Source organism: Narcine bancroftii, chromosome 3 (genome assembly GCF_036971445.1).
Source record: "Narcine bancroftii isolate sNarBan1 chromosome 3, sNarBan1.hap1, whole genome shotgun sequence".
Taxonomy (NCBI): Eukaryota; Metazoa; Chordata; class Chondrichthyes; order Torpediniformes; family Narcinidae; genus Narcine; species Narcine bancroftii.
The window spans coordinates 284,495,940-284,510,938 of record NC_091471.1 but is presented as its reverse complement, the minus strand read 5'-3'; the positions used below and the strand labels follow the sequence as shown (position 1 = coordinate 284,510,938).

The following is a 14,999-nucleotide window of genomic DNA, read 5'->3' as shown; positions in this document are numbered from 1 at the left end:
CCCCCCCACAGCTTAAAAGGTGCTGAAGCTACCCAGGTACTGCAGCTTAAAAGTGTCTTGTGTCTGCATGGGTTACCTCTGGGTGCACTGGTTTCCTCCCTCCCAGATCTAGTAGGTTAATTGGACACATGGATGAAGTGCCTGTTTCCATTCTCTATCTCCAAATATTAAAAATCATCAGTCATCGTGTCAGTATCTTCAGCTCAGTTGTCTTGTACTTCAAATTCCTTGCGTTTGCTTTTATAGTATTAAGCACAGTAGATTTATTTTCTGATTGTTTCCCAATTTTTGAATCCTCTGCCCTTGAAATTGTCACCACCTCTTGGTAGTTTGTTTCTGAAAACCACCAACCTCTGTGGAAGAACCTGCTACTTGTGTCCTCTTTAAATTTCTTCCTTCTCACCGTAAACCTGTGCTTTCTACTTCTAGAATAACCTGCCCTGGGGGAAAAAGTCTCAATCTATACTATCATAGCCCTCATAATTTTATAAACTTTTATAAAGTCAACTCTCATATTCCTGTTTCAGTGAGAATACATTAGCTCATGTAATCACTCATTATAACTACAGCTGTCTAGGCAGCAGTCTGGTAAACTGGAGACAGAAAGAAGATTACAACTTCTGGATTCTGAAGCTAAACACAATCTTTCCGAGGAACTCAGTGGGTCGAGCAGCATCAGTAGGAGAAAAAGAATGACTCAAAATGTCAACCAAACTCTTTATTGTAACTGGTTAAATAGAGAAACCAATGCAAAGAGGACAGGATTAAAGGGATGGAACAGGAATCCCATAACCAGGCAGAGGTGAAACATGATTGGCAGAGGATTTGCTTATGCCAAAAAAAGGGAGAGAGAGGCTCAGGTGGAGGAAGATGAGTTGCATAGGATGGAGTTGGTAATTTGAAAACAAAGCGTGTCAGTGCTGGAATCAGATAAGAGGAAGAGAGAGGGGACTCCTCATCTGAAATTAGAAAATTCTACATTGAATCACCTCGAGATGAATTGTATGCCCTGGGGGAAAAAGACCGTCTACCCAGACAGAAGAGTTGTTGTTCCTCTAGTTTACATTAGGTTTCGTGCTGGTGGTGCAGAAGGCTCTGGACAGACAGGTCAGTGTGGGAATGGGCAACAGCACAGGATGGCCATTGCAGATGGAATGTAAATGCTCTGCCAGATCGAGCCAAAGTCTGCGTTTGGTCTCACTGATGCAGAGGTATAACATCATTCTCACAAGATTTGTTGACTTTTGATGCAATTCTGGATTGGTTTTGGGGAATGGCATTAAACGGTGTATCAGTGGAAGTGTATTTTAGCAACTGTGTCTGCCTGTCCGGCATCGGACTTGTCAGCCACCAACGAGCCTGCAGCTGACGTGGACATTACTCCTCCATAAAACTTCGTCCACGAAGCCAAGCCAAAGAAAGAAATTTTAGTGATTATATTTTTTTGATTATATTTCATCTAGCCTTTATGTAGTTTTATAAGAGGGCAAAAAAATGCAAAAGTTCTTCAAATGGGGTAAGGCTGATATTACATTATCGAACAATACAGCACAGGAATAGGCTCTTTGGCCCACAATGTCTGTGCTGACTACGATGTGATATTAAACTAATCCCAACTGCCTGCACAAATAAACTTCCCTCCATTCCCTACATCTTCATGGGCTTGTTTAAATGCATCTTAAATGTCACTATTCTACCTGCTTTTATTGGCCCTGGCAGGATGTTCCAGGCACCCATGACTCTTTTTAAACTTTCTCCCTCACCTCAAGATGCCCTCTTGTATTTAATGTTTTCACCCTGGGGAAAAAGACTTTCTCCCTTTTTTTGTATCTCTCTTAATTAAATACATTTCTATCAGGTTGCTCTTTAGCCTCTGACACTACAGAGAAAACAACCCAGCCCAACCTCTCCATGTAGCTCATACCCTCTCATCAGGTAACGTTTGGTGAACCTGGAGATAGGCAAATATGCTGGAATCTGGAGCAAACAACATTGTGTTTTTACAGTATCAGTGACCCAGCTTCGAATACGGTGCTGTCCATAAGGAGTTGGTATGTTCTCGCCTCGTCTGCGTAGGCTTCCTCTAGTTATCCAGTTTCCTCCCATCCTCTTAAAATCTCGTGTGGTTTGTAGGCTCATGTTTCACTCGGTTTGCAGACTAATTGCTGTATTTGGGCGGGACAGGCTCATGGCTGGAAGAGCCTGTAACCATGCGAGAAGTCTAAAATTTAAATTTGTAATTTAAAATTTCATGGCTTGTTTCCTGGCTTAAGCTAATTTTTAAACATTTTGCATGTGTCAGATGTGGACTTAACAATAATAGCTGCTCCCAATCTACTCTCTCCACTTTCTGCCTCTTTCTTTGGCTTGGCTTTGCGGACGAAGATTTATAGAGGGGGTAAAAAGTCCATGTCAGCTGCAGGCTCGTTTGTGGCTGACAAGTCCGATGCGGGACAGGCAGACACGGTTGCAGCGGTTGCAGGGGAAAATTGGTTGGTTGGGGTTGGGTGTTGGGTTTTTCCTCCTTTGCCTTTTGTCAGTGAGGTGGGCTCTGCGGTCTTCTTCAAAGGAGGTTGCTGCCCGCCAAACTGTGAGGCGCCAAGATGCACGGTTTGAGGTGTTATCAGCCCACTGGCGGTGGTCAATGTGGCAGGCACCAAGAGATTTCTTTAGGCAGTCCTTGTACCTTTTCTTTGGTGCACCTCTGTCACGGTGGCCAGTGGAGAGCTCGCCATATAACACGATCTTGGGAAGGCGATGGTCCTCCATTCTGGAGACGTGACCCATCCAGCGCAGCTGGATCTTCAGCAGCGTGGACTCGATGCTGTCGACCTCTGCCATCTCGAGTACTTCGACGTTAGGGATGAAAGCGCTCCAATGGATGTTGAGGATGGAGCGGAGACAACGCTGGTGGAAGCGTTCTAGGAGCCATAGGTGGTGCCGGTAGAGGACCCATGATTCGGAGCCGAACTAACATTGTAATTGGCATTCCCCAGTTTAGCATATTCTCCAATTTTGCACCCCCCCCCCCCCCTCCACCCCAAATCCACAATTCTCTTTATCCATGGACAGATAGGAGACAGAAGTGAATGAGCAAAATTAGATAAGCCACAATTGCTTGAGCAGAAGCTTGTCTTGGGGCAAAGTGTCATGTATAAAATAAAGCTATGGGTCCCCAGACTGCTAATGCAATGATAATTACGTATATGAAGATATTGTTTAAAACAGCAGAAGCAGAGAGATGGAAGTGAAATTAAAATGGAAGGTTGTGCAGAGGAGTATAAGTATAAAGAAAATTCTGGCAGGTAAAATTAAAAAGAATAATTGTTGCGATCGCATAATTACCTTCGTTGGGAGCACAGCTGGCTGCCGCTGATGACATAAGCGATGCGACGTGTGGGTAATGGCGCGCATGCATGGGTGTGTTAAGTATCAGTATATAGGTGATGAATCTCGGATGCAGGAGGAGGAGGGGGACAGTATCAGGATCACCCGTGTGGCGATGAGCCAGTGAGAAGGGCAGAGGAGTTTAGCTGGGTGGTGTTTGGGGAGTTGAAGAGTGCAGTGTTGTGTCTAGTGAATAATGAAAAGAAAGTTGACTTCATGGTGTGCTGAAGGAAGCGATTGAGTGTATTTGTACGCTGTGGTAATAATTCTGGTTAATGAGCAAGGGGATATCCAAAGTCTAAAATTGTCAGCACTGTGTGGAAACTAAATGTCTGGATTTATTTGTTATAAGTACTTGTGTCTGTCTTCACAAATACTGGAAATAATACCAATATTAAGATGGAGGACAGTGGGGGCCATGTATTGGATGGGATAAATGCAGTGAAGTAGTGTTAAGTCACTTGTTATCTTTGAAAGTCGATACATTTCCTAACTCATGATGTTTAACCAGGAAAGAAGAAAGGGAGGGTATTACAAAATGTGTCCATAATTTTTCAAATCTGTCTGGATCCAGGAGTGGCACCAGAGGATTGTTGACATTGTATTAGAGCTCACAAAGAAAGGAAGGATAAACTAAGGCTAGTTTAAGTTTTTTTATAAAATAAAAGCACAAATGCATACAGGATTGGTAGCAGAAGTTGTTGCATTTCAATATTGATGGGTAAAGCCCATTTTGTGCCATATGAGTCTTCAGAACACTACCTTCATGCTGATACCTTGATCCATTTGCACTAATCCAGCCCTGGAACACCTAGTCAGCAAAGATGCATACATCAGGATGCTCTTTATCGACTACAGTTCAGAATTTAACACCATCATCCCCTCAAAACAGATCAATAATCTCCAAGACCTGGGAGTTAACACCCCATTGTGTAATTGGATCATGGATTTCCTCACCTCCAGACCACAATCAGTGAAGATTAGTAAGAACGTCTTCACTATCTCCATCAGTACCGGAGCACCACAGGCTGTGTTCTTAGCCCCCTCACTTTACACCTATGACTTGGTATGGCAAATGCACCATCTATAAATTTGCCGATGATTCCATGGAAGTGGGTTGTATAAAGGAAGGGGATAATTTGGCATACAGGATGGAGATTGAAAACTTGGCTGAATGGTGCACCATCAACAACCTCGCACTCAATGTTACCAAAACTAAGGAGTTGATTGTTGACTTCAGGAAAGGAAAGTCAGAGGTATACAATCCAGTGATTATTGGTGGATCAGAGGTGGAAAGGGTGAGCCAATTTAGGTTCTTAGGAGTCACTATCTCGAAGGATCTTTACTGAATCCAACACACCAATGGTATCGTAAAGAAAACACATAAATGCCTCAGGAGTTTGTGGAGGTTTGGTATGACAACAGAAACGCTGGCAAATTTCTAAAGATGTGTGGCGGAAAGTGTGCTCACCAGTTGCATCACTGTCTGGTATGGGAACATCAGTACCTCAGGACACAGCCCAGGACATCACAGGAAAAACCCACCCCACTATTGAGTACATCTGCAGGGAACGCTGCTGTCAGAGGGCAGCATCAATCGTCAAAGACCTTCACCATCCTTCATACCCTCTGTTCTTACTGTTGCCATCAGGAAAGAGGTAGAGGTACCACAGGACTTATACCACTAGGTTCAGATACAGTTGCTCCCTCTGCACCATCAGATTCTTCAACAACAAACTCAATCAGGGACTCATTTAAGGACTCTTACTTGAGCACTTTATTGATTTTCTTTTGTTCTCTCTCTATTGCACAGTCTGTTTATATTCATTATCTGTTTACATTTATTTTATTTGTTTAGCTGTGTGCAGTTTATTTTTTGCACTACCAATTCATGGTAATTCTGCCGCGTCCACTGGGAAAAGGAACCAGGGTTGTATGTGATGTCATGTATGTACTCTGACGATAAATCTGAAATCCCATTTGCCTACATTAAGTTTGTATCCCTCTATGCCTAGAGGGGATGTTTGTCTCCAATAAACTGGATTAAATTTTTTAAGGTCTTTAACTGGGCAGTGTGTGGAATAATTTACATGTAAAGACCTAAAGCAAGATCCCATGTGCCCACAAAAGTAAGAGCCCATGGGATACAAGGAAGACTGGAAATTGAATTTAAAATTGGATCAGTAAGAGCAAATGAAAGATTTTTTTTTTCGTTGTCATGGAACAGCTTTAATCAGTGGTGCGCCCACAGGTTTCAAAACTAGATCACTTTGTTAATATATCATTAATAATAACAATTAAATATGGTTGGGGGTGGAGGGAGGGTTCAGTTAGTATAGCCATAAGCGCAATACTATCATAGTATCAGCGACCTGGATTCCAATCAGCTGCTTTCTGTAAGGTTTGTATGTGTACATTCTCCCCGTATCCGTGAGGTTCTTCCAGGTGGTTCTGTTTCCTCCCACTTTGCAAAACATATGGGAGTTGTAGATAAATTGGTGAATTGGGCAGGATGGGCACGTAGGGCGGCCTGTTATTATGTTGGATGTCTAAATTTAAATATTAAAACATTTAAGAAAACTTGGGATTGGGTGGTCTACTCACTTGGGCAAAACACGACACATGGTCACTAATGTGGTGAAATGTGAAGTCATGTGTTTGGGAGCTGCGAGATGACAATTAAATGCAAAATTGCAGAATAGTGTGGCAGAACAAAGTGCTTCAGAATGAAGGTCTGCAGATTCTTCAGGGTAACTCAACAGGTTAAAAGATTGTTTAAAATGCCATGTGAGGTGCTTTCTTTTAGCTGAGGTTGGAATATCATATCAAGGAGTTTTTGCTAGAACTGTAGCAAGTCTAGTTAGATCATAGCTTGATTACAACATACATTCTGGTTACTGCATTAAAACAAAATGCTGAAAATGTTTAGGTGGTCAGTCAGCATGCTTGACGGCCATTTATCAGAACTAGGGAAAGTTAGAAATGGATCTTCTTTTAAATTGCAGGGCAAGAAGGGAGGTGAGAAAGCATTGAGAATGTTGCCATTGGGGTAAAGTCCAAGAGAGACTGAATGACACAACAGGTCTGACCAGAGAGGATGGCAAGAGCAACTGCATGTTTAATTTCTTACTTTTTCAGGTTTCATGGGACGCTATTGGACCTGAAACATTAACTGTTTCTTTCCAGAGATGCTATTGAGTACTTCCAGTATCTTGTGCTTCTATGTCAGATATCCAAGCATGTGTTGTGTTTTTGGTTCTTAAAACCTTTCCGATGACCTATTATCAGAGATGTTTTTGTGTGCTATATATAAAGAGATTTTTTGATTTGCAAGTAGAAAAGTTATTGGATAACCTTTCATGTGATTCTGAAGATCAATTTGTTGTGATTGTATACATTAGACTCCTTTATTAAACAAAGCACGAGGATAAATGCTAATCTGTGAAAATTTAGAAAAATAAATTGGTTTTTTTCTTAAATAGATTTTTGTTATTTCTTAGAGATTAAACTGATACCATTTAAGTGGTGACAACATTAATTAATGAATGGTACAGTTGAACATGTAGTCAATTAGACATTTTCGGCATTGACGCCTTGTGCATTTAGAATGGGAATCTAATGGGTGTGTGGACTTTAACCGTCATTCAAAAAAAAATTTTAGATTTCAGGTTGGGTTAATTTTACTTGAGGCTGAGGATAAATGTCAAGGTTTTTTTAACCATTTAAACCTTGCAAAAATCATGTCAAGCTGCATTTGAAATGTTGTTTATAAGTTGAGAACATTTTGTTTGTAAAATGATTCAGAATAGAACAGAAAAAAGCACCTCTTGGTCTTGAAATCCCATGTTTCACAGCCAGCGAGAAGAAGCAGGGTTAAACCTGAAGCAATGGGAGGATGGCAAGGAGACATTCTGACTTCACAGCAGGTGCAGAGGCAGAGTTGCCGTTCTTTAATGAATCCACTGTGAATAAATACTGTGCAGTATAATTAAGCCATTTGTTTAAACTTGATCCGCTCAATACACCAGAGCAACAGAACATGTTTAATGAGCTCTGGTTGAGGCTAGAAACCAAAATAACATTTCTTCAGGACAACAGAATTATAGCATGCTCAAGGAAATTGTTGATGTTATTTGTAAAGAGCTGGATGTGAAAACTGATGGTGAGCATATCATGATGTATTCTGTTTTGCTTTAAGATAGGTGAGGCTGGCTTTGAGATGTGGGCAGTTGGCTGGAGTTCAACGGTCAGGAAATGCGCCATAGGCTATGTTACATGTGAATGTAGATAGAGCAGATGTGCCAGACCAATTGTAATACAGATCAGATGCACCCTAGGATCCCAGCATCTAGGACTGGTATGAGTTACTGGTCAAAGAGAGACCAGTAACTCATTAAGATTGCAAATTAAATGACAAGTTTAGCTTGCATCCTGCACGCACAATTAAATTCAAGGAGATCGTAGCTTACCTTTGCTCTTTGTTGCCCACAGCAGCTGGTGGTCCAGGCAACAGGCTCTGCTCAGAAAGGAGGCCAGGTACAGCAGCTTCAGGTTCAGAGAGTACAGCAGGTAAGAAAGGGCTACAAACCTGCAGAAGGCAACAAATCGAAATAGTTGTCTTCATGCTAACCTCATGGATTTTTTTCCATGACCTTCAGTGCAGAAATATTATAAAATATGCTTTTTATTTAAGAAGGGCTACAACAACAAGCCAGGGAATCCTAAGTGAGTGAACCAATGGGAAAATTACTGGAGTGGATTCAGAGTCTCAGGTTAGAGGTAGTTTAATTTAGAGATAATTAAGCTTTGCAAATGTAATTAAGATTTTTGAAGAGGATTGACAAGAGCAGAGCAGTAGGAATGGTTTAGCAAGGCCTACTCCACAACAATCTAATCCTTCCCAACCTTGCATTCATGTGCCTTTCTAAAAGACTTTTGAATCCCCCCCTTCACTAGTCCCAGCAATGCATTTCAGACACCCACAACTCTGTACATTTAAAAAAAAAACTTACCTCTGATATTTTCTCTAAACTTTCCTCTATTCGACTTTTCTATTTGCTATTATCACCCAGGGAAAAAAGTGCCGACTGCCCACCCTTTCTATGCCCCTCATAATCTTATGTACTCCTATTAAGTCAACTCTAATTTTTGTCGCTTCAAAAAGAAAAACTTCAGCATGGTCATCCTTGCTTCAGAAGACGTTCTCCAATCCAGGCAACACCCTGGTATATCTCTGCAGCCTCTCTCGCACTTCCTTGGTCCATTCTCGTTCGGCCGGGCAGCCTGGCCAAGCTGCTTTGACCTTCGGGATCCCGTCCCCTTTTCAAAAAAAATATACATCCTTTCTGGAGGTGACCAGAATTGAAAGCAATACTCCAAGTGTAGTTGAACCAGAGTTTGTACAGCTGGAACATTACCTCATTGCTCTTGAATTCATTCCCCCGACCAATGAAGGCCAGCACATCATACACCTTCTTAACCATACTATCAACTTGTGAGGCTATCTTGAGAAATCTATGGACCTGGACCTGGACCAATTCCTCCACACTATTAGGAATCCTGCCATTAACCATGTACTCCTCATTTGTTCGACCTTCCAAAGTACATCACTTTACATTTATTAGGATTGAACTCCATTTGCCACTTCTCTGCATCCTATCTATATCCTGATGTAACCTACAACAACGGTAACTTCCACAGTATCCACAAAACTCCTTTGTAATATCTGCAAACATACTGACCAACCCCCTTCGCTTCTTTGTTCAAGTCATTATTAAAAAAAAAATCACAAAGAGCAAGGGTCCCCGAATAGATCCCTGTGGAATGTCAGTAGTCACTGACCTTCAGGCAGAATTCGTTCCATCTAATACTACCCTCTATTTTCTACAGACAAGCCAATTCTGAATCTACAGAGCCAAGGTTCATTGGATCCCATACTTTCCCATTTTTTTCTTCTATTCTTGTCCATGGCTATGTAGTTAAACTTGGAAAATGGGCCAAAGAATGACAAATGAAATTTAACATTGATAAGTGCAAGGTGTTGCATTTTGGGAAACTGAATCAGGCCAGGACTTGCACAATAAATAGCAGGGCCCTGGAGAGTCTTGAGGACACAGTTCCATGAAAGAGGCAATATTGGTAGATAGAGTGGTGAAGAAGGCATTTGGTGCACTTGCCTTAAAGGGTGTCGTATGTGGCTGTTGTGGACACACTTGGAGTATTATGTCCAGTTCTGTCACCAAGCCATAAGTAGGAAGTTTGCCATTAAACTTGAAATGTTTCTGAAAAGAGTCACAAGGATGTTACTGGGACTGGAGGGTTTAAGTTAAAAGCACAGACTGGATTGGCTTTGGCTTTAATTCACTCAAGTGTAAGTAGTTAAGCAGTGATCTTGAAGGTACTGTATACAAGATCGCGAAGGGCAAAGGTAATGTGAATGGTCACAGTCTTTTTCTCAGGCTAGAGGAGTCTAAACAGAAAGATCACAGTTTTGTGAAAGATTTGTGGGACAACCTTTTCCATAGAGAAGGTTATGTGGAATGAACTGCCATTGGAAGAGGTAGAGGTGGGTATAGTTATAGCTTCTAATAGCTACAGTGGAACCCCAATTTAACGCGCCCCAATTTAATGCAAATTCAGATATAACATGATGAATCATTGGACCTCGATATTTACAATGTATGCGCCGCTTAATGTCCATGTTCCATTCTTTGAGTGAGCCCATTTTAAAGGATTCAGTACCAGGTATGGCCACCCTGTGGCGCAGTGAATGTTTATAAGCGGCGCATCTAAAGCCACTTTCAGGTGGCCATAATACCCGACTGTAAAGCCGACTATTGTACTCCAATGTGGCTGTCGGGTGGCCACCTGAAAGTGGAGAACCCGGCCAGGAGGAGCACCTACTCAACCCTCCTCCTGTAGGTATAATCTCCGGCTCCGAGAATCCCCCGTGGCACCTGAAAGCAGCAATGGCTGCCAGGGGGCGGGCTGATGATGTCACAGTGATGTCATCAGCCATTGACTCTGGCCTGTCATACTGCAAGTTAAAGATATCAGCGGAACTGTCAAAAGATCAAAGATAATCAAAGTTTCTGTGGCGTTTCTTTTTAACGCACAGCACATCTATATGTAAGTTAAACAAGAAAGTCTGCAGACGCAATATTACTTGAAAGCTTTCATTTTAACGCATTAGTATTTAATGGAGTTGCTTAATGGAAATGCAGACGTGCAGTTGAAACAAAAAAAACCTGGCCACAATAATACATTCTGTGCCCAAAGGGAGCTTGGTGCATCTCGATCGCTTGTCAGAATTAAATTTGTAATTTTTCACAAGACTCGACCTTCCACTTTCTTTGCCTTTGGGAGGTAAGTTTGAAATCTGGATGGGTGGGGGGGGGGGGGTGGGGGTGGGTGGGACAAGTGGGTCGCTGCTCCCCAAGGAAACATCTGGACACGATTGGAATAGCCACAGCTTTCCCACAGAGGTTAAAACACATGCATGCGGGAAATACGATCCTGATATTAAATACTCAATTTCACCCACTTTCCCTGGTATATGGTAAGTAAGCGGCGTATACTGGGGGCGAGAGGAAAGGTCTCCTCGTCAGCCGAGTATGGTTCATCTCAAACTTCCCCTCAGGCCCAGGCCACTGATCCGGGCTGGAGTAGGCGGGCTGACAGCCCAGGCTGCGCCCGATTGGGGCTAGACTCACTTCGGTGTTCAAGGGTAAACAAAACCGTGTTACTTCCTCTAGATGAAGGGTGGGTGCAGAGAAGGGCTCATATTTTTATTTCTCAACGAACTCGTCCAAATCTGTCCCGCCTGTCTTCTTCTCTAGTCGTTCTCAGCTTTCCTTTGTGGGCTTAAGAACGCTACGATTTTGTCTCTAGCTTCTCGCCCATCCCTTTTGGGAGATGGCTTCAGGAGGCTTTTCAGCGTTGTCGCACTGCCAATGATGTCAAGGCAGTGTGGGCGGGACTAGGCCACAGTCCTGAGGAGCCAGCGTTCGCTCGGATGTGGCTCTCCAGCTGGCATGTTCAGATGACAGAAAGGGGTCTTCTCCGTGGCCACCTGAATGTCCCAGCTGCACTCTTCCAGCCGCGTCTGCCAGCGCATTATCTGCATCCATGCACCTGAAAGTGGCTTAAATGTTTAAGATAAATGCAGTAATGTTTATGGGGTGGGGGGGGGCATTGGTGAGTGCTGCCGTGAACGAAGGGGGTTGGGTGCTGCCACGAATGGAGGGGGAGTAGGTTTGCTGCCGTGGTTGATGTGTGTGTGTGTATGTGTGTATATATATATATATATATATATAAAAGATGCTCACAAACTCAAGCTAGCATGCTGGAACATCAGAACCATGCTAGACAAGACTGACAGCCACCGACCTGAACGTCGGTCTGCCCTCATTGCACATGAACTCCTCAGACTTGACATCGACATAGCCGCTCTCAGTGAAGTCCGCCTGGCAGATGTAGGCAGCCTCCAAGAACGCGGCGCGGGCTACACACTCTACTGGTCTGGCAAGCCTTCGGATGAACGACGCCTTTCTGGTGTAGGCTTCATGGTCAAGAGCTTCATTGCCTCCAAACTCGAAAACCTTCCGACAGGCCTCTCGGACCGAATCATGTCCATGCGACTCCCACTTCAAAACAAGTGTCACATCACCCTCATCAGTGTCTATGCTCCAACCCTCCAGGCGGAACCAGCAGAAAAGAACAAGTTCTACACCGACCTGCGCAACCTCATCCAACGTACCCCTACAGCCGACAAGGTTGTCATCCTGGGCGACTTCAACGCTCGTGTCGGCAAAGACTCAGAAACCTGGCCAGGAATCCTGGGCAAGCATGGCGTCGGCAAGTGCAACGACAATGGGCGCCTCCTGTTGGAGCTCTGCGCAGAACAGCGGCTTGTCATTACAAACACCCTTTTTCAGCAGAGGGACAGCCTTAAGACCACCTGGATGCATCCCCGATCCAAACACTGGCACCTCCTGGACTACATCCTGGTGCGAGAAAGTGACAAACAAGATGTGCTCCACACCAGGGTCATGCCTAGCGCGGAATGCCACACTAACCACCGGCTGGTTCGCTGCAAGCTCAACCTTCACTTCAAGCCAAAGCCCAGGAACAATAAAGCCCCCAGAAAGAGGTTCAATGTTGGAAAACTGCAGTCAGACGAAGCGAGAGGAAACTTCCAGGCAAACCTCAAAGCAAAGCTCGACGTTGCAACCCGCCTCACGGACCCGTCCCCTGAAACCCTCTGGGATCAGTTGAAGACTACCATACTGCAATCCACTGAAGAGGTACTGGGCTTCTCCTCCAGGAAAAACAAGGACTGGTTTGACGAAAACAGCCAGGAAATCCAGGAGCTGCTGGCAAAGAAGCGAGCTGCCCACCAGGCTCACCTTACAAAGCCGTCCTGTCCAGAGAAAAAACAAGCCTTCCGTCGCGCATGCAGCCATCTTCAGCGCAAACTCCGGGAGATCCAAAATGAGTGGTGGACTAGCCTCGCCAAACGAACACAGCTCAGCGCGGACATTGGCGACTTCAGGGGTTTCTACGAGGCTCTAAAGGCTGTGCACGGCCCCTCACCCCAAGTCCAAAGCCCGCTGCGCAGCTCAGACGGCAAAGTCCTCCTCAGCGACAAGATCTCCATCCTCAACCGATGGTCAGAACACTTCCAATCTCTTTTCAGTACCAACCGCTCAGTCCAAGATTCCGCCCTGCTCCAGCTCCCTCAACAGCCCCTAAGGCTAGAGCTGGATGAGGTTCCCACCCTGGATGAGACATATAAGGCAATCGAACAACTGAAAAGTGGCAAAGCAGCAGGTATGGATGGAATCCCCCCAGAGGTCTGGAAGGCTGGCGGCAAAACTCTGCATGCCAAACTGCATGAGTTTTTCAAGCTTTGTTGGGACCAAGGTAAACTGCCTCAGGGTCTTCGTGATGCCACCATCATCACCCTGTACAAAAACAAAGGCGAGAAATCAGACTGCTCAAACTACAGGGGAATCACGTTGCTCTCCATTGCAGGCAAAATCTTCGCTAGGATTCTACTAAATAGAATAATACCTAGTGTCGCCGAGAATATTCTCCCAGAATCACAGTGCGGCTTTCGCGCAAACAGAGGAACCACTGACATGGTCTTTGCCCTCAGACAGCTCCAAGAAAAGTGCAGAGAACAAAACAAAGGACTCTACATCACCTTTGTTGACCTCACCAAAGCCTTCGACACCGTGAGCAGGAAAGGGCTTTGGCAAATACTAGAGCGCATCGGATGTCCCCCAATGTTCCTCAACATGATTATCCAACTGCACGAAAACCAACAAGGTCGGGTCAGATACAGCAATGAGCTCTCTGAACCCTTCTCCATTAACAATGGCGTGAAGCAAGGCTGTGTTCTCGCACCAACCCTCTTTTCAATCTTCTTCAGCATGATGCTGAACCAAGCCATGAAAGACCCCAACAATGAAGACGCTGTTTACATCCGGTACCGCACGGATGGCAGTCTCTTCAATCTGAGGCGCCTGCAAGCTCACACCAAGACACAAGAGAAACTTGTCCGTGAACTACTCTTTGCAGATGATGCCGCTTTAGTTGCCCATTCAGAGCCAGCTCTTCAGCGCTTGACGTCCTGCTTTGCGGAAACTGCCAAAATGTTTGGCCTGGAAGTCAGCCTGAAGAAAACTGAGGTCCTCCATCAGCCAGCTCCCCACCATGACTACCAGCCCCCCCACATCTCCATCGGGCACACAAAACTCAAAACGGTCAACCAGTTTACCTATCTCGGCTGCACCATTTCATCAGATGCAAGGATCGACAATGAGATAGACAACAGACTCGCCAAGGCAAATAGCGCCTTTGGAAGACTACACAAAAGAGTCTGGAAAAACAACCAACTGAAAAACCTCACAAAGATAAGCGTATACAGAGCCGTTGTCATACCCACACTCCTGTTCGGCTCCGAATCATGGGTCCTCTACCGGCACCACCTACGGCTCCTAGAACGCTTCCACCAGCGTTGTCTCCGCTCCATCCTCAACATCCATTGGAGCGCTCACACCCCTAACGTCGAGGTACTCGAGATGGCAGAGGTCGACAGCATCGAGTCCACGCTGCTGAAGATCCAGCTGCGCTGGATGGGTCACGTCTTCAGAATGGAGGACCATCGCCTTCCCAAGATCGTATTATATGGCGAGCTCTCCACTGGCCACCGTGACAGAGGTGCACCAAAGAAAAGGTACAAGGACTGCCTAAAGAAATCTCTTGGTGCCTGCCACATTGACCACCGCCAGTGGGCTGATAACGCCTCAAACCGTGCATCTTGGCGCCTCACAGTTTGGCGGGCAGGAGCCTCCTTTGAAGAAGACCGCAGAGCCCACCTCACTGACAAAAGGCAAAGGAGGAAAAACCCAACACCCAACCCCAACCAACCAATTTTCCCTTGCAACCGCTGCAATCGTGTCTGCCTGTCCCGCATCGGACTGGTCAGCCACAAACGAGCCTGCAGCTGACGTGGACTTTTTACCCCCTCCATAAATCTTCGTCCGCGAAGCCAAGCCAAAGTATATATATCTATCTATAGTACATTAGGGTTAGGGTCTTGGCGC

General features: G+C 44.8%; 1 protein-coding gene across 10 annotated transcripts in view; it reads left to right on the top strand.

Annotated features, from left to right (window-relative positions):
• Positions 1 to 14,999, top strand: part of rfx2 (regulatory factor X, 2 (influences HLA class II expression)) — a 176,787-nt gene that overhangs the window by 56,590 nt on the left and 105,198 nt on the right. For 8 of the 10 annotated variants that reach the window (XM_069928415.1, XM_069928410.1, XM_069928409.1 and 5 more), the window contains one exon: positions 7,879 to 7,956. The exons of 1 other annotated variant lie outside the window; for it this stretch is intronic. In XM_069928415.1, coding sequence (XP_069784516.1) covers positions 7,879 to 7,956 — 78 coding nt within the window. The remainder of the gene's footprint in view (positions 1 to 7,878; positions 7,957 to 14,999) is intronic. One more of the 10 variants, XM_069928407.1, reaches the window with a different exon arrangement.